At 40.2% G+C, this 18,264-nt stretch overlaps 1 protein-coding gene across 3 annotated transcripts in view; it reads right to left on the reverse strand.

Moving 5' to 3' along the window:
• Nucleotides 1-18,264, reverse strand: part of SRGAP1 (SLIT-ROBO Rho GTPase activating protein 1) — a 146,036-nt gene that overhangs the window by 20,974 nt on the left and 106,798 nt on the right. Inside the window, exons 11-15 of one of the 3 annotated variants that reach the window (XM_065829254.2) lie at nt 14,886-14,913; nt 12,135-12,237; nt 8,431-8,491; nt 8,191-8,268; nt 6,509-6,643 (exon numbers count right to left, since the gene is read on the reverse strand). In XM_065829254.2, the coding sequence (XP_065685326.2) occupies nt 6,509-6,643; nt 8,191-8,268; nt 8,431-8,491; nt 12,135-12,237; nt 14,886-14,913 (405 nt within the window). The other 2 variants (XM_065829255.2, XM_071802619.1) reach the window with 2 other exon arrangements.

The following is an 18,264-nucleotide window of genomic DNA, read 5'->3' on the forward strand; positions in this document are numbered from 1 at the left end:
TCACATTCTCAAAGACAAGCAACAGGACAAGCCTCTGGCAAGGCCAAGCACACTGAGAACTAATGTGTTTTTTCTGACTGTGGAGTGAAGGAGGGAAGGGAGATCTGTGTGAAGGACACATGAATATCAACCACAAATCAAAACTACTGTCAGGTAAATATCACTAACAGAGATGGCTATTACTTTCTAGTTCCCAGTTCTCCGAGTGGAACAAACCTTATGGAGCTCTGGTCCGACACACACAAGCTCTGGCTTTCCAGACCTGTCTCAGCCACAGGGGTCTAACCCACAAGCAGGAGAGTTTCCTGCAGCCAGATGAGAAGGTGTTTGGTGTAGGAACACTGCTCCTGTTGAAGTGGAGCTACAGGGCAGCCCAGAGCACAGGAGACATTTGTGGGGTGAAACAAGGGAAAGGGAAGAGGCCAGCTTCTGGGGCTTCATGACTATAAGCACTCTGTGGAAGAGCCAGGCACCTGTGTCCAGAAATATTAATGTATTTTTATCAGACAATAATTGACCAAAGCACTCTAATAATATAAGGAGGGAGACTGGTTTTCCATGTATTCATAAAATTATCTAGGCATCTAAGCATCAGAGGTGTTTGGGACCTAAGAAGCCTCCACCAGCTACCACAAAAAACAAAAAACAGAGAGCTTGAAGCACTCTTCAGAGGTCATTTATGTCTACAGTCTCACTCTGACTTCACACCAATCACCTCTGACAGACGTCTGTCCAACCTGTTCATAAAATCCTCTAAAGAGGTGGATCACAACCTCCACAAGAAGATCTGTTGAGGGGCAATCTTGCATTATTCTTGGAAAATACTTATTTCTTGATCTCCCATGGACTTCCTCTGCAAACACTCCTCGTCCTTGAACCGAATGAATGAATCCAGATGAGACTAATGTCATTGCATAAATGAAAGAATTACTTATCAGCCAGCTGCCTCTTTGTCAGCCACGGGCTAAGGACCAGTTCTCAAAAGCCTGAGAAAGGCATAAATCTGAGATACTCAAGCCATAAAAAGTGTGATCTTCAGCCTCCCAGACAGTGGAGACTACTCTGGAGAGGTGGTGTCACCTTTGCTTACTGCAGAGACACACAGAATCAATGAATGTCCACTTTTGTCTTCTAGGAGAAATAACACATTTTAACCACCTCGTGACTCACAATGAGGTTTTTACAAGGGCAGAGTCTAAAGTGAAAGAGATTGAAAGTGAACAATCTGCCTTCAGAAGAGTAAAGGAAAGCTGAGATGGGAGAAAACACAATATGAGCCACCAAACACAAATAAAACAAAACTAAACTATAAACGAAGACAGGGGTACATTCATCCTAAATAACGATATGAAAATGTAAATTGAATTTCAATTAAGTAATAATCCTGAATCAGTGGAGCATATAAAAGGCAATAAATATTCAAATATATAAATGGAGTGCTTTGGTGATGGAGAACACAAGACTTTTGCAAGAGAGCAGTTGCTGGTGATTTTGAAATATTTTGGGCCAACTGGACAGCTACAAACCTTCATCACTCTGGTTTAGCTAAAAATGCTACAAAAGCACTGTACTTTTCCTGGTCTTGGTTAAACGCATGGCCTCTCCTGCACTGGGGGTGAGAGGTTATCCAGCAAGAAGATTCACCCTGGGAGCAGCCAGAGCTCAGAAATGGGGAATTCTGGATCGTGTATGTTCTACCACTCTCTGTTAGCAGACAGTTTGCATGCACCAACATCAGTAGCAACAAAAGACCTGCAATTATTTGGCAAAGTGAAGATATTACTGATCACAACATGTGGAAGGAGAAACCTGATGGCAGCAATGAATGAATTGTGCTACAGTAACAGCTGTAGTGCAAGCTCAGCATATTTCACAGGTAAGGGTAGCAAAAAGGAGGAAGAAGAGAGAGAAAAATGGTAACGTAAGCCATCTCTCTCCTTTAGGATCACTGTTTTGAAGGATAAAACCCAATGTGGTATCACAATGTGGGAGTCACTCGCTACTTCCACTTGGTGTGGCACTAACTAATGGCAGCGAATGCCTAATGCGTATTTTACACACCCACTGAATGTCACATGGGATTGAGTTACACTTGCAGATGTAATTTTTATGGTCAATTTGCAGCTGACAAGCAATTTACGTGAATATGTATTAGTGCTGAAGTTAACAATTTATGCCTCTTTCCACTTTGGTAGATGAGTCCAATCCAACTCAAAGATATGTATATATTAACTCAGCAGTACCACTTACAGCTCTTTCAGATCTATTTAAGAAGGCATTACAGAAGGACAAACACAATCGTCTCCACTGTCATTTGGGGAAGGAAACCATTGCAATTTTGTTGAAACTTTTTCAGGAAGAGCTGACAATTCAGAATACAGTTTTTCACTTTTTAAGTAATGGGCAATAGTCTGGAAAAGTGACAAAATAATTTCCTTTCATAACATTTATAGCATTTATGCCTTTAGGTAAACAGGCACTGCTGGCAGCAAGGGACTGAAATGATGAAAATCAGAAGGAAAAAATATGTAAGTTTTCATCCATCCTGGCATCTTAGTGTATCAAATGTAAGGCAAGTGAGATGAAACCAAGAAGAATGACAATGACCTGAGCAGAAGCTAGGTGCTCTGGGCAGCTGTGTCTGCTGCTGCATTGCACAGCCACATATATAAAAGTGAACAGCAATTCAAATGTATAAGAACTGACACCAGGACAGGAGCTGCCATCCCCCAGCAGTGAAGGTGAGTTACCATCAGCCATGTAACTCCTATTACAAATATTTTGCTTGTGTTTGAACCAACCTTTTTTTTCTACAAGAAACCCAGTGCAACTCTCCTTTCTTCCCCCCCATCTCTATTTTAGCCCCCAGTTTGCTGAGTGCTGCTGCGAGCAATAGTAGCCACTTCTTTTGCTGAGAATGCAGAATTATGGCCCATAATCAGATGGATTCTTTACATTCTGTCCTACTTTTCATGCTTGCTCTGGAGAAACCATAATTCGGCACAAATTTTACCTAAAACAGTTCATAAGCCCAAACAGCGTAACATTGTTCTCATGAGTCTAATTAATACAAATTGCCCTAAAAGTCACAGTCATTTTGCACTGTTTCCACTGTATTTGCAAAAGGGAAAGCATTAAATCACAATGCTCCATTTCATTCGGAAATATATGCATAAATGCAAAGGAATTCCTCAGTGGCTGTACTGAGGAAAGGTTCATTTTGCAGCTGTAGCCTCAATTATGCTTGACATCCATAACTAAGCACTTCAATTTCAAGGGGTTTTTCACTGGCAACATCACATTTCCATATAAAATGTGTGACATTCCGCCCTTTTACAGTTTTATGTGAACATTAAGTTTATGAATTTGCTTTCTCTCCCCCACTTTTTATAACAATTTCTGCCAACAATTAAGAAAAAATGCACGTTTATCTTGAAAATCTATTTGAAAACAACTTAATGTTTATTAATTTCCCCATTGTTTATCAGACAGTGAATGCAATACGAACAGAGTATTTAAACCCACTTAATTAAAAATGTGAAACCTTTGTGCACTTGCACGTTGTGATCTAAAGAAGCTACAGTAATGTGTGTTCTCACAGACCAAAGGGAGTCTGGCCCTGCTCCCATTAACAGGAAGACTAACATACTTAATATGTGAGGCGATGTGAGCACAGGAAAATAAACTAATGCAACTATCACAGGTTCAAAGTCTGAAATAGAAGAAAAATCTTGCCTAGACTATCTTCCTTTTTGCAAGATCTACAAAGCGTTAAGGTTAAAAGACAGCAATGGAAAGGGTCTTTGAGAATGGCAGTTTTTGTTAGTACATGCCACGTAGGTGCTATTTGAACTAAACTGTGACAGGTAGTAAATTCTGAAATGCTTGTTGTTTTATTTAAAAAAAAAAAAAGCGTCTTATTCCCTGGAAGTGGTGGGCCACTTAAGGAAGCGTGTAGACCAGGTACACAGCTGTAAAAACACTCCACCTCAGGATTCTCAGATAACGAGAAGATGCAGACACACAGCCCACTGTTCCCAGCAGGCAGCTCTGGGGCTTGCTGTGGGTGCAAAGCACAAGAAAGGTTCTTTCTCTGCTCACACCACATTCAACCCTCACACCGTGACAACACAAAGTAAAACCACCCCAGTGTGTTCAAAGAGTAAACCCATTTTGTCCTGCCTGTTCCAAAGCGACCGCTCCTCCCTGTGTTGAAGGAAGGCATTGATGGGACACTTCAAAGTGCCCCTAACAATAACCAAACCAAACCACGACGAAACCATCCTCGCCTGGCTTCCTCCAAATCATGCCAGAAACAGACCTGGGACTCTTACAACACATTATCAGGAAGAAAATCCTCTGTTTTCTTCTGTACCAGCAATAGCAGAAGTCAAACCTAGTATAACCACTCAGTCACTACACCTCATCTTGACAAGGCGCCATAGAGATGATAATCCAGGTTTATGACAGCCTCAGAGAACAGCCAGTGTAAACCAGGATCAGATGGCAACACCTCTCTCCCAATAACTGTGCCATTTAAAAAGGTGGCTGGGAAAAGCAGTGACATTGTTCCAGGCTATTGGTTGTTAAGGATTTCAGCTTCTACCCCTCTTTCCAAATACTGTGGCCTGTCTTCAGAAGCTTCAATGGTGAACGGAAATTCCTTGAAATCATCCAGGTTCCTCTTCTTGGAAGACATTTAAAAGATTGTTTTGGGCAAATATTTTTGCATCTCCTAGGCATTCACTTGTATAATAGTTGTAAGCCAAATACTCATTCTTGTTATTTTACAATTCTATTTAAAGTTCTTCAACACAGCAGAATGCAATACCATCTCCACATACAAGTACCATCATTTCTAGTTTTCATAATGCTTAGTCAAAATAATAAAGTCATAAAGAGATCCAATGGGCAGAATCTGACAGCAAAAATTTTGAAAAGGAAATCTGGTACAAATGTTTAACGATGGAAGTGATTAATTGTTTGAACAGCTTATCCAAGGATGTGGTAATTTTCTGTCAACAGAAGCCACTAAATCAATAAATTTTTTCCAGCACACTTGCTTTAATTCATCGAGAAGTTATGGAAATCAGTGTAGGATTATTAGGTAAAGTTCCATCATCCCTGTCATGCAGAAATTCACTTAGTCAAAACGGTCCCTTTTTAGATTCCAATTTCTATGACTCACAGACATTTTCTGGGCTGTGTTACTGCAGTTAACTAAAGCTGAACTCAGGCAGAACCAAGCTGATGCTTCCTAAAGAGACAACGTCCCCCTCAGCATCAGGGATCAGACTGCTAAACTGCAGTTTTGAGGTCCTTCAGGACTCCTCAGTACCACTGAGCCTGTAAAAAGCAACAGCTGCAAAAAAGCAGCAAAAAAGGAAACACAAAATATTGCACATGGACCTGATCACAGGGATCCACGTATTTGTAATCTCCAGGTTGAATTACTGCAATCCTCCTTATCTGGGAAGGAAACCACACACATTGGGTTTCCCCAGCAGTGAGCAGAAAAGCCCATCTGATGGTCAGCCCAAGACACTGTGCACACATTGATCTGCATTCTTGCCTGCTGGGCTGAGACCCCTTTGCCAAAATAACAGTTTGGAGAGAGCCTGCCCTAACTAATACCCCACAGGACTGGCCCTTGTCTCCTGTGAAACCCTCCTCCATTTGGCTGAAGCAGGCATGTTACAAAAGAAGGGCTGAAAGGAGGAAACTCTTCCACAAAGCTCACACCTCTGACCACTTCTGATGAATCTGCAGGGAACAGTAAAGCTACTGATGGGTGGTTTGGCCTCACCCTTCCTCAACATCTGCAGGGATATGCGAACTAGAGGAGGTTTGGTGCATGTCAGAGCAATTCACTCATCCACTGAGAACTTCCTAAATTACTACAACCTCTTTGTGTCCAGCTATGAACACCAGCAGTGCCCAGACCCCTGCAATGCTCCTCCAAGGCGCCCCCTATGACGGGTTCTCTATGGGAAGGCAGAGTGGGCTCTTCTGCAGACAACATGCAGCTGCTCCCCTCCGCTCCTGCGTGGAAGGGTTTTCCTGCTGGTTTTAAGCTGAGCACAATAAAGGTCTAGAACCACACAATGTCAAGCAGTTGGTCATTTATTCACCAGTGCTGACTTCAAGCTGCGAGGCACGAAAATCTTCGTGGAAAGTAACGTCCTCTGTTTGCATGGTCATGACTTCATTGCCTTCTGTCTGCCCCAGTGCACAGAGGAAAATACTAATGCGTTTAAATTTAACTGTTTCTTGTATACCAAAAAATATCCTTCCTGCCCTATTAAACAAAGAGTTTTACTGTACATTAATCCCACTGGGAAAAGGGAACAACCACAGCTGTGAGCATGACTAATAACTGACCCAGACTGATACAGATGGCAAACAAATTGTCTCAGAAAAATCTGTGAAGTTAGCTCCTTTTTTCAGGCTGCTATTGGATATATGAAAGTAAAATTCTATTGAGAAAGAAATAGAGATTTCTACTTACTGATACAAGAAATAAGATCATTAAATCTTTCCTTAGGAAAGACAGGATTTTCCAGCCCTCGGAAATAGAGCTTCAGTACTCCAGCAACTGAGTTAATGTCATGGTTACTTTGGTCATCTGCCAAAGGATTTTCACCTTAAAAAGTAAATAAAGTGAATGAAACACACATGCAGGAGCATTCTTGCATGCAACATTTTTATAAGTGAGTGACATTTTGGTTTTTTTTTTGTTTTTAGTGTGTGGGAGGTGGCAACGCAAGCATTCAAGTAAGATAATAAACACTGATTTAGGAATCCCCGGGCTATGATTAAACTGAAACTGGCAGCCTAAATAAAGCTTCCTTTAAATTACACAATCTATTGATCTCTTAGATCCTGAACTTCCAACTACGTATTTATGGACACGTTTTGAACTACAGTTGGTAAAATAAAAAAGCCAAATGGTCTTATTTGAATGGGGTTTCTCAGACTATTCTTTGGGAGCTTACATAAAGCAAATTGAGTTAGATAGCTCTTTTGAACTGGAAATCTGTTTTCATTCTGAAAAATTAAAACGTTCAGGAATACATGCAAGCATTCTGTGAAAAGACTGTATAGGAACTGAAACCTCAGCCATGGCTGAACTACATGTAACTTAAAAGACTTAATCTTCATTCTGAAACATTTTAAAATGTATGCATCTTCGAAGATATTCTGGAGAATACCACCACCGAGAAGAAGCGATTAACAATAAGGCAGATTTACAAGCTGGAGAATAGGAGAACATGGCTTCACTAGCAAGTAAAAACAGCTGCCTCACGTATTTTGTCAAAGATGAGATCAGGTTAAACAAGATACATAACTAATCCTGGAGAGAAAAATACTGTGCATATTTTTTTCATGCTTTTAGTCACAAGACTTATTGCTCCAAGGGTTTTCTCATTAGCAGATGATCTGCGAAAGGTTTTTCTGGAAATTAAAAAAAACCCAGCTTCTAAGAGCCAAGAAAAGAGAATGTAAGATTAAAAAAAAATGTAACTAGTATTGTTTTAACACAATTAGGGGTTTGCTGGATCCTGGTCCCCCTAGCAGAGCAATCCCAGAGCTGGGTGTTGCAAACCACTCATGTTTAAAAAGCTGTTTTTACTTCCTAGTATTTTTCCCATGATTTCTCCTCTGGGGCTGAAGTTTCCTTCGAGAATGAAGCCACTGGTTGAAAAAGGAACGACCCTTTCACAGCCCTATTCTCATTGATTGTGATGCCACTTTGGCAGAGGAACCAGAAAGCTGAGCACTCATACTCCAGAAGATCAAGTAACAGGGTTCTCAAATTGCATTACGTAGTCTCTTGAATCTAATTAAACCCCATCATCTCTCCTTTCTGATGTTCTTTAAAAAAAAATATAGACAAACTATTATTTGCAGTTTATCATTAACAAAAGATTAACGCTTACAGTTGATTCAAGAGTCATACGCCTCATCTAAACAAAACGAAAAAAAACTTCCAGCTCCTAGAACTTAACAGGGTAAAAACATGTAGGTGTCATCATTACACTTCATCTTTAAACATATGATGGTGCAAATTTTTAGGTGCGGTACACAAAGGGCACACAAACTGCTTAAACAGTCAAGACAGTAATTAGAATTTAAAAGATTTTTAAATGTCAGATATTAAGGTGCTCAAATAAATGAAAATGCAATTACCTCTCTCAAATGAATTTTTAATATCATTCACTTCCACCTGGGAACCAGACACTCTAAAAATTCCCTGATGCTGAAGACCTGCAGCAAAGATGGGAGACAGTAGTGAGAAATTAATATAGTTTTAAAAATATTTTTAATCTCTATTCTAAAGACAAAGCTGTGGTGGTAAATACACTACATAAAAGATGCACAAAAATGTCAGGGCAGTAATGAAATGACATACTATGTTTCAGAGCTTACCATATAGGTTGATAAATCTGATACAGCTTTCCACGATGAGAGGAATGACTTGTCCTGAATCCTGGAAAAACAGAAGCAGAAAGAGTGAGCTGCACACCAGAAAGAGGAAACCTCCCTACTCTGGACTGAATGTGAAAATGCATTTTCTTGGTCAATCCAGATGGACATACAGTGCTGGCAAAAAAACACATAAGAAAACATATAGTTTCTAAGAGAGTTCTCTTCCCATTTAGGGAAGGAGGGAAAGGAACAGGTGAAGAGAAAAGATTATGGTTCTTCATCAAAATAATTGAATTGGGAGCTTCAGAGACTTCATTCTCTACCTATGCCACTGTATCTGGCTAACACTGTATGTGACATCTAAGCTCATGCATGTGTTTTAGATTTTTGAAGCAAAATGAGTTAAAGCAGTGAATTTGCCTTGTATAAAGTTTGTCATTAAGAATAATAATTCATGATGAAGATGATCTCTCTGCATCCATTTAACTTACCTTTCTTTTTCTGGTGGAGAAAACCTTACATGGACCTAATTACACAGGACCTAATTCCTTGAGTGTTGTTTTTTTTTTTTGTAAAAATGTTGATCACAAACAGCTGACAAAACCTCTTCTGGACCTGCTGGACTATCAGCCGAGTTCTTGGAGTCACCAAATGACATTGCATGGGGTATACCAGGTGCCTCCTATGTGCTCTGCTGATCTGCGTGTCCTAACACGGGGCAGATGATGGCCTGGCACGTTGGTTCGAGCTGCTCGAACCGGCTGGTGATACACTGGGTGGTCAACTGCAGCCCCTGCGAGCTGAGGATACGGTTCAGCTGCCTCTTCTGTAGGCACAAAAGATGCTGGGAAAGGGAGGACACAGCCCACACCTCCCCACCTGCAATGGGCAGAGCTCAGGAGCCAAAGCTCCTGGTCTCAGCCATGATACAGCAGCAGGATACAGCTGCATCTTCAGTTAACTAGAGGTGTTTTAATAAAGGAGAAAAAATGTGATGTGAGGGGGAGAAGACGACTATACACTGATTTTCGGCGAGTTATTTGTCTTTTTCTTTTAAACTGCTGATTTTCCAAAAGAACTGTCACAGTCCTTTGTCTGTGTGTTTTGGTACTTTAAAAAAATAGATGCATTATCCTAAGCACATTAATGACTACACGTCATCAAATATTTATTAAAGGCACAAATCATATGATTAAAAATTATTTAGAAAAGTTGGTGCTTATGTTGGAAAAATTACTGTTTCATCAATAATAGGTACCTTTGAAATTCTTGCCTTGGAAGCTATAATTTTTCTTTCCAAATGAATTTCAAATACGTAAACACTCAGAGAACTAACTTATTCATTTGAAAGTTTAATATAAAACCAGTCTGTATTACAAACTCATGAATTCAAAAGCACCCTGTAACTCAGAATACACATTTCCTCTTACAGACTAGTCCTTCTTTTTCGTGCTAAATTACACTAATGGGAAGTTTATGAATGATGCCCAAGTAGAAGAAAAGCCAACTACTAAAAAAAATTTGAAAAAGAACACACAGTGAAGCAATGAAACAATGCACCTCTCAAGACAACGTAACTCCCAATCTCCTGTGTGCTCCATGTTGTTTTAGTGGTGCTTACAAAAGACTGTACCGCAAATTACACTATTTAAATTGTGACTTGTCTTTTAATCTAAAACCAAGCAAAGACTGGCTACCCAAAAATCAGTAATGTCTCGGTGACCATCTTCTGTTTGAGTTGTGTCATGATTTAGTAACAGCTGAATAAAAAAATCCCATGTAATGGGTCAGTTGCTAAAACCAGGAATACTGTCATCTTCACCAACACTGAGCAGACTGGCTCTCCAAAAAAGCAGTGTATTAGAAAACATGCACAACATGCACCCGTGTCTCCTGTTAGTACACTGGTTCATGCAAAGAATATAAAGCCTCGGAAAATACAGTGTTTGCAGTAAGAAATTACAAAAAGATAAATTACGTTCATACCTGTTTTTGGAGAATCTGTTCAGAACCAGGCACAACTTTGTAGTTAAGTAATTTCCTGAAATAATCTAAATGAACATCTTTGCATTTTGGATCTAATGACTGGAAAATACTTTGAAGTAACAATCTGCGTTGGTGAAATGTCAAGAACAGTGACCCTACCACTGCTGTAAATTTAATCTGACATGTGTAGTCATGAATGTATGTTTGGGGCTAATGATAATTTCTTATGATGCAAAAATGTAACAAAAAGCAATTTGGTGGAATTCTGTACTTCACTAGCTATAATCCTTTTGAGCCTGTCAAAATGACTCATCTCTATCAGGAATGATATGGTTTTTGGGCAGGGATGCTTTCCTAGGTTAGCTCTCATGCTGGCAAGCCTGTCATAAGGCCATCAGCTTTCTTTTCCTCTTTCCTTTTGAAAAACTAACCATGTTGGATTCTCCACTTGTAAGTAAGCCCTGCAACCCACGCTGCCACATAGCATATCCCTCTTCCCTGTGAGGGAAAATGATGGGGTGGTTTATCTCCCAATTTGCCCTGTGCTTCTCTAATCCAGGGGCTTTTTGTTGTGGGAGTTTCTGCTTCTTTGCCTACTTTCATCCTTGAGCAAGGAACTGTTTATGATATTAATCTCCTGCACTGCGTGATGATTTCCTGAAAGTCTTTGCACCTCACAGCACCACCTGCATAATAGTAATAGTTTTCCCTACAGTTGTACGGAGGGTGGCTGAAAGCTCTGTTTCAAGACAGCTAAGCTGTTATGGTGCCAGTGAATGCAGTATGTGCTCTTCAAAGTATTTGCTGATAGATATTTTGTGCAGGAAGAAAAAAAAATCCTAGTAACATTCAAACCCAGTTCACAAGTCAGGAATTTCATTCACTGCATTTATGAATGTATTGTTACATATTTTTTGAAGATTTCCTTCCTTTAGCTCTGTCAGCTAGTGTCCAGAGGCAATAATTGATTGTGATGGGCAGGTGCTGTTAATGAATAAGTGAATATCTGTCACTCCAGAGTTGTGCTCTGGTTCAGTTTTGTCTGTTGTACTTGTAGATTCATTTCTTAATGCAAACTTCTCCCTTCAGGTCTTTGAAAGAACTAATTTTGAGCCAGGCGTGAATGCAACCCGAGGGCAAGGCGGAGATGGTTCTCTTGTCACCAGAACTATACCTGATGTCTCGTGTGAGAGTTCCTTCGGCCTCGGCTAGAAGTATTATTAGGAATAAAAGTATGAGAAAGAAGAAGATAGTAAATACAGCAAAGATACAAGATTCAGAATAGCGGTGATCACAATTTCACACAATATAATAAATTCCTAAAGTCACAGGAAATCAAAAGCTGGATGTCAAACCCAGGGTGATTCTGCCTCTGCACAGACTTTAAATGCTGAATGTAATGAAAATGGCAAACAGGAAATTGTGCTAAGTCGTGGGATGCACCACTACGTTCTATCTTCTGCATGATGCTAAGTTTCCTAACAAAACCAGGCGGCCAACACTATCCCTACTTGATTAACAAAATTGTAGGGAGGCTAACATGAAAAACGAATCCCCCTCTTTCCCTCTGACTTCAGGAAGTATTATATTGATCAACCGGGAAAGAAAAGAGCCCCAGAACAGATTTAAACATAATGATCTGCCTCAGCTCACGTGAGGTGGTGACCATTATAGTAAGAAGTGTTGAGATCAGCCACTGGGGTGGCTGGTGCCAGTACCTTGATGAATGACTCCAAATCACCATTAAACAACTTAGCACTATATTGTGATCGGGGTCTGGGCTTCCTGTGTTTCTGGGGCTTAGGGGGAAGATTTGGAGGCCTAAGGGAAGGGAATATGATTACTGAGCAAGGTAATTAAGTCACACAATAAAATGAAATATCTGTAAGCTCATACCAAAACAGTAAAACATTGTAAGGGAGAAATAAACACAGTACTTATAAAATTAAAGACTTTCCAACAAATTTAAATGTAACAGTGATTAAAGGATAGAGAACACCCCCATTAAAAACGTACTACTTATGGATAAATATTGACATTTTTTATGAACCCCTGCTTTGCAGTTTTACCATACACATTTATTCCAAACACTGCACAATCGGAATGGCCCTTTTTGTTGCGGTCATGCATGAAATGTGCAGCAACCACTGCAATTCATCCTGCCACCGTGGCAGAACACAGGCCACTCGAAGCACCTCTTATCAAGCAGAAAAGTTGCATCATGCTGGAGAAGCTCCAAATGCAAATTAAAGCTGCTCAGCACTCTCCTAATGTTCTTCAAAACCAAACTGTCTGCATTTTGAACTACAGCCAGGATGGTTAAAGAGCTTTAGCCTCCCACATCCAACCATCAGCATCTTCACACAAGAAAAGTAACACCTTGCAAATTAGCTAAAGGAGTTAAAAGAATATCACCAACTTGAAACAAATAAACAAAAGGAGCATAAAGAAAAAAAAATAAAAGGAAAAACACACAAAACTTCGGTCAGTAAAACGTTTAACTAGCGTGTAACACGTGTAATGACTATAACTGAATATAACTAAATATCATCCTCTAGGTCACAACGGATTTTGTGAATGTCAGGGCACTCTGCATGCCAACAGCATCGCTAGCTCCCCTGCACCAGCAGTCCACTGTTTCTATAGATTTTTCAAGAATTAGCAAAAAAAATCAAATGTTTTTGGGGAAACAGTGAGGAACAATAATGCATAGAACATTAAGTGGTGGGAATTTGGTCTTTTTGGGTACTACCTGCTATTTTAAACTCATCTTTAAAAATAATCTCTTCCCTGCTACAATTTAACTTCGACCTTGAAGAACATTGCCATCTGCATGTCTTACAGTCTGGACTTGACTTAACTGTGGAGCAACAGGCAGGTCCCAGACAGAGCGGGGGAACTGGTGATGAGGAACTCATAGGCAGGCCCTACTGCCTCAAAGTTTCTTTTCCTAAGTGACCAGCTGTGAGACGATAGGAGGTAAGAAGGTTTCAAGCTGCTTCCTCACTTTACTAAGGTAAAATCATTGCCTAAATGCATCATCTTCTTTCAGCTGCTTTCAAAGGAGGGAATTTAGGATGATGTGAGCCTGATGAGTCACCTGCTTCAGAATCAAGAAATGACATTTTTCTCATTAGACATAAGCTTGCTGATCTCCATGAATTTCTGGTAGCATCTGAGTGCACAGTTAAAGGGCACAGGTCTCAGAATTAATGTCAGCAATCAGGAAGAATGCTCTGATTTGTTACCACTTTTCACCCAGAGTCATGTAAGGAAAGAAAGTGAGTAAACACAGCTTTACAGATCTAAAATGGACCATGGAGTAACGGGAGAAATGCCGGTCTGAAGTCTGTAGAGATGTCCCCAGGAATATGCAGGCCAGGCCAAAGATGTTACACAAAAGCAAGTGGCCCAGCAAAGGCAGAGCCAGAGCTGGATCCAAACTCTTCTTAGTTAGGAGGGCAAGACCTTTTTTTTAAAAAAAAAAATTCAAAGGGGTGGTGGTAAAGTAATTCCTGCCAGGAAGCAAAAAGGAGAAAGAGAAGTCATTGAGCAAAGATGTATTGCATGGAAAGGAAAGAGTGAGACCTGGAAAGTTCGGCTGGATGTTCCTGCCACCACCATGATGGGAAGTGTGGTGCCTGTACTGGGGATACACACAAGCGGCAACTGCAAATCCAAACTGTTGCCATTATCCCCCACAGTCTGACAGCCTGGGGGTTGCAGTGTGCTTGTCTGGGACTATAAAGACACATATTCTTCACCATGAGGGTGGTGAGACACTGCAACAGGCTGCCCAGAGAAGTTGTAGATGCCCCATCCCTGGTAGTGTTCAAGGCCAGGTTGGATGGGGCTTTGAACAACCTGGTTTAGTGGCAGGTGTCCCTGCCATGGTAGGGGGGTTGGGACTAGATATTCTTTAAGGTCCCTTCCAACCCAAACCATTCTCTGACTCTGTGATTTAAATATCCAACACGTGGCTGCTGGCAGAGGCAGGTATTCCTGACCAGAGTGAGGTTATCAAAGATGCAGCCTGTCCCCTACATTCGTCTCTGTATCAGGTTCTTCTGAACTGTGTATCCTGACCAACTGAGTTACAAACCATGAGAGGCAAGGTATATCTTGCAACTGAAAAAAAAAAAAAAATTAAATTCTAGCACCAAAAAGCCCCCTGCAGCTTTTAAATTTGATATGTGATTCACTAATATTTTTAGGGATCTCCCAGCTTGTCTCACCCTTGACAATGGCCTAAGCAGCTCACAAGAATGAAGCAGATGAACGGCCTGGTCCTTTACTCATCAGCATGCAGGAACAGAAATGCTGAATGTTAAAACATGCAGGGCCTGTACAGAATTTGTGTAACAACAGCAACAATGTTATATACTCTTACAGATTTGCTCTAAAATTTGTGATTTCTAAGAGTTTAATCCATTTGTAACTCTAAATTGAGTAAAATAAAAATATCTTACCTTGTTGTCATGTACTCAGCCCTGTGACCTAGAAAAGTTCAACACACAGGAAACAAACATCTGTAGGTTTCAGGTAGATTTTTTTGTATCTAAATTATGTTTAACAAATTACTTATAACCCTAACTTTCATGATATAGAATTATACAACAAACAGGGCAGTGCAATTATCTACCTCTCCACAGATACATTTAAAATACAAACACAACCTATGTTATGGAACAACTTCTAAGAAACTTGCATTAAAGAGTCACTTGATACTGTAAACAATTTCAAGTAAAACCCCAAACAACTTCTATTGTTTGTGCTTATGTGTTTTAGTGGCTAAATCAGTATGGAAATGGAGCTGCACCAAGATTAGATTACATCTCCCCTTGTGCCTTAACCTGTTCAGTGCTGAAAATACAGAGCTCTAGACACCAATGGCTTGCTGTTGAAAGACTTTTTCCTCTCCTTTGTCTACATATTGCAGGAAAAAAAAATAATGCTACCACTGGGAAACACCACAGAGAAATGCAGAGAGCTGTAAAGAAGCAAAAACCGTAGTCTAGAAAGGTTTCTGGATAACCTTTGCAGAACAACAGAACAGCAAGTTAGGCATGTGCATCGTGTCAACTCATGATAATGAAAAGCAAAATGAAACAGCAGGAAGGTCATGGTATGATAAGTTCCAATCAGCCTAGTTTTCCCAAAGGGAGATTGTGCCCTACTAATTTATGAGAATTCTTTGAACGTGTCAGTAAAATACCGTATAAAGGAGAACAAGTCAAATTAATTTACTTAGACTTTCAAAGGCCCCTGATAAGTTTCCTTACAAGAGGCGACTAAAGCAACTAAACAGCCATGCACTGAGTGGCAAAATATTCTCATTGATCAAAAACTAATGAAAAAAAGGGAAAGCAAGTGGAATTAAATGGTCTTTTTTCATCATCACAAAAGTGCAACAGTAATTTGCTCAAGCCTTCCCACCAGGATCATTTACGTAATACATAATACACTTATTAATTTCTTGGGGAGATCACAGCAGCTAAGGAAGCAGAACACTGTGCAGATGACTGAAACACTTCTGTGTCAAGTCCTGACAAAACTGTGAAGCCCTTCAAAGGGGTTTAACCATGTTAAGGAACAAGACACACAACGGCAAATGAAATTCAGTATTGACGGGTTCACGTAAGATATTGGGGAAGAAGGAATTAAACAACTATGCAGCTAACGGAACAACGGATAGTTTTACTGACTCTGAATGTCACTCTGAGCATCACTTGGGATAGGTCTAAGTAAATTGCTCACTTTGAAAGTGACATCAAAAAAGCTTGTCAGACTGCAGAAAGATGGAAAACAGTGATATGCAAAATGTAACACTATCTGGCAATGTCCAGGTGCACCTGAAATACTGCACAGTTTTGAAAACCCTAATCCGAACATCTATTTTGCAGTACCAGAAGAGCGAGCATCTGCAGAAGGTGGTACAAAGAATAAGCTCTCTGGCACTAATAAGACATGTGAAGATTGTTGGCACCTGTTTTAGAGAGGTGAAAAGGAGGGATGAAAGAAGAGCAGGTGAAATAACCTGTGACAGAAAAAGGGTAAGCGAGGGACTTCTGCCTACTTGTGTAACCAAGGAAAGTTCATTGAGACTAAGAATCCCAATAATAAATGCTAGTAAAAAAAAAAAAAAAAAGATGTTTTAAATCATGAGTCTTGGGGATTTTAAACACATCTCTGATATTAAACAGATTAGGGCAAAAACGATCTGAGACACAGGGGCAATTTTTTTTACAACTGCTTATTCTCTTTGTTGCATTTCCCTTCGCTTTGTTCATTTGTTCATTCAACAGATGAGCCTTGGGCCAGAATTAATATGAGTATCAGTGTGCTTCCTATGTTTAGTATCAATTTCATTTGAGTATTTCTCATTCACTTTTCCAAATTTGTAGATGCAGACTCAGCACAGAGCACTTCATTATCTCCCTTGTGCAGATCATGAATATGTATCTGCTGTGTCCTTAAACAGCAACAGACTGTAGTAGGTAGGTGACGCACTGGAATAGAAGCCAAATGCTGTCAACATTGTGGACACCAGACTGGAATCTGGATTTATTCAGCCCACATCCTTACACTGTACAGGTTTGAATAAAAGCAAGAGAGGGTGCCAAAGGAAAACTTGCAGCTGAGACAATCCTCCCTTTCCCCCCCGTTCTCCTCTGCACTACTTCGTATTGCACCCTGTACTCTTTGTCTGCTGTGTTGTGGACACTAATGCTGCCAGAAAAGGCAGCTTGAGTGGAGGAGGGGAGCAGTTTGATTCCTACAAATTATTTTCTGTACTAGCTACAGCAATAATGTTCTTAATTCCACTGTAATTTTACCCTTTCAACCATCTCCATTCAAGAAAGATACAGAACCCAGGTCCTTCTTCCCAGGCATGTGCACTGTAATGCAGGACAGGCCTCAAAAGAAAGGGGTACTTGAACTTTTTAACTTGTAAGAATGATGGCTTTTTCTCAATGTGTCAACTTTGAATGTGGATGTAGATGTGTTTGAACCACTATTTTTATGTCCTATGGTATGATGATGCAACAACTATGTGCAAGCACACTGTGGGCAACAGCAGATTAACTGCTTGGGGTTACAGCTGGTGGGTCAAGGGGAACTCTTCAAACAGAACAGTCTAAATGTGCCTGAGCACAGCAGAATGGCCCAGGGCCTGACGGCAATTTATCACTTAGGTCACCCTGCTGAGAAGTTTTTCTTTGGATGTCCTTTCATACGGTTCTTTCCTTATTTCTTTCCAACATGCATTAGCAATAGATTCTGTTGCCTTTTATCTTTCTCCATTCAGCAGGCATCTTACTGGGCTTCCAAATAACATTCACTTTATTTTTCCAAATCCATTTTCTGTGAGCCTTTGGAGGAAAGTTTTCCTCTTTTTTGACTAATACCAGCTACACATTGTTTTGCGTGAATTAACTACTCAACACACACGTTAAAAAAAATCCTATTAAAGAAAAGCTTCCATGAGAAAGAACATAACATAGTCAGTTGTCTAAAACCAGCTACCATCTTCTACAGTCCAGCCTTGCAAGAAAATGCTTTTTATTTCCTACCTGCCTCGGTCACTCCCTGGACAGGGGCTTTCTTTGGGTCATAGCCACTGAAATATTAATAGCTCTTTAGGCACCTCCACAACTGGATTTGTGGATCTGGGTTTTTGTATTAAAAGCAAGAAGAGATCTGATTAAGAACACATTTTTGGCAGTAAAAAGAAAATAAACTGACACATCCTTCAGAGACACTCTGTAGAGAACAAGTTTCCTTTCTTGAGTCTGAGCATTCAGGAGAGGATTTTTACTCTTTGCGGTGTAATTCACTTCCTCTCAA

The sequence above is a fragment of the Patagioenas fasciata genome, chromosome 1, assembly GCF_037038585.1.
Source record: "Patagioenas fasciata isolate bPatFas1 chromosome 1, bPatFas1.hap1, whole genome shotgun sequence".
Classification (NCBI taxonomy): Eukaryota; Metazoa; Chordata; class Aves; order Columbiformes; family Columbidae; genus Patagioenas; species Patagioenas fasciata.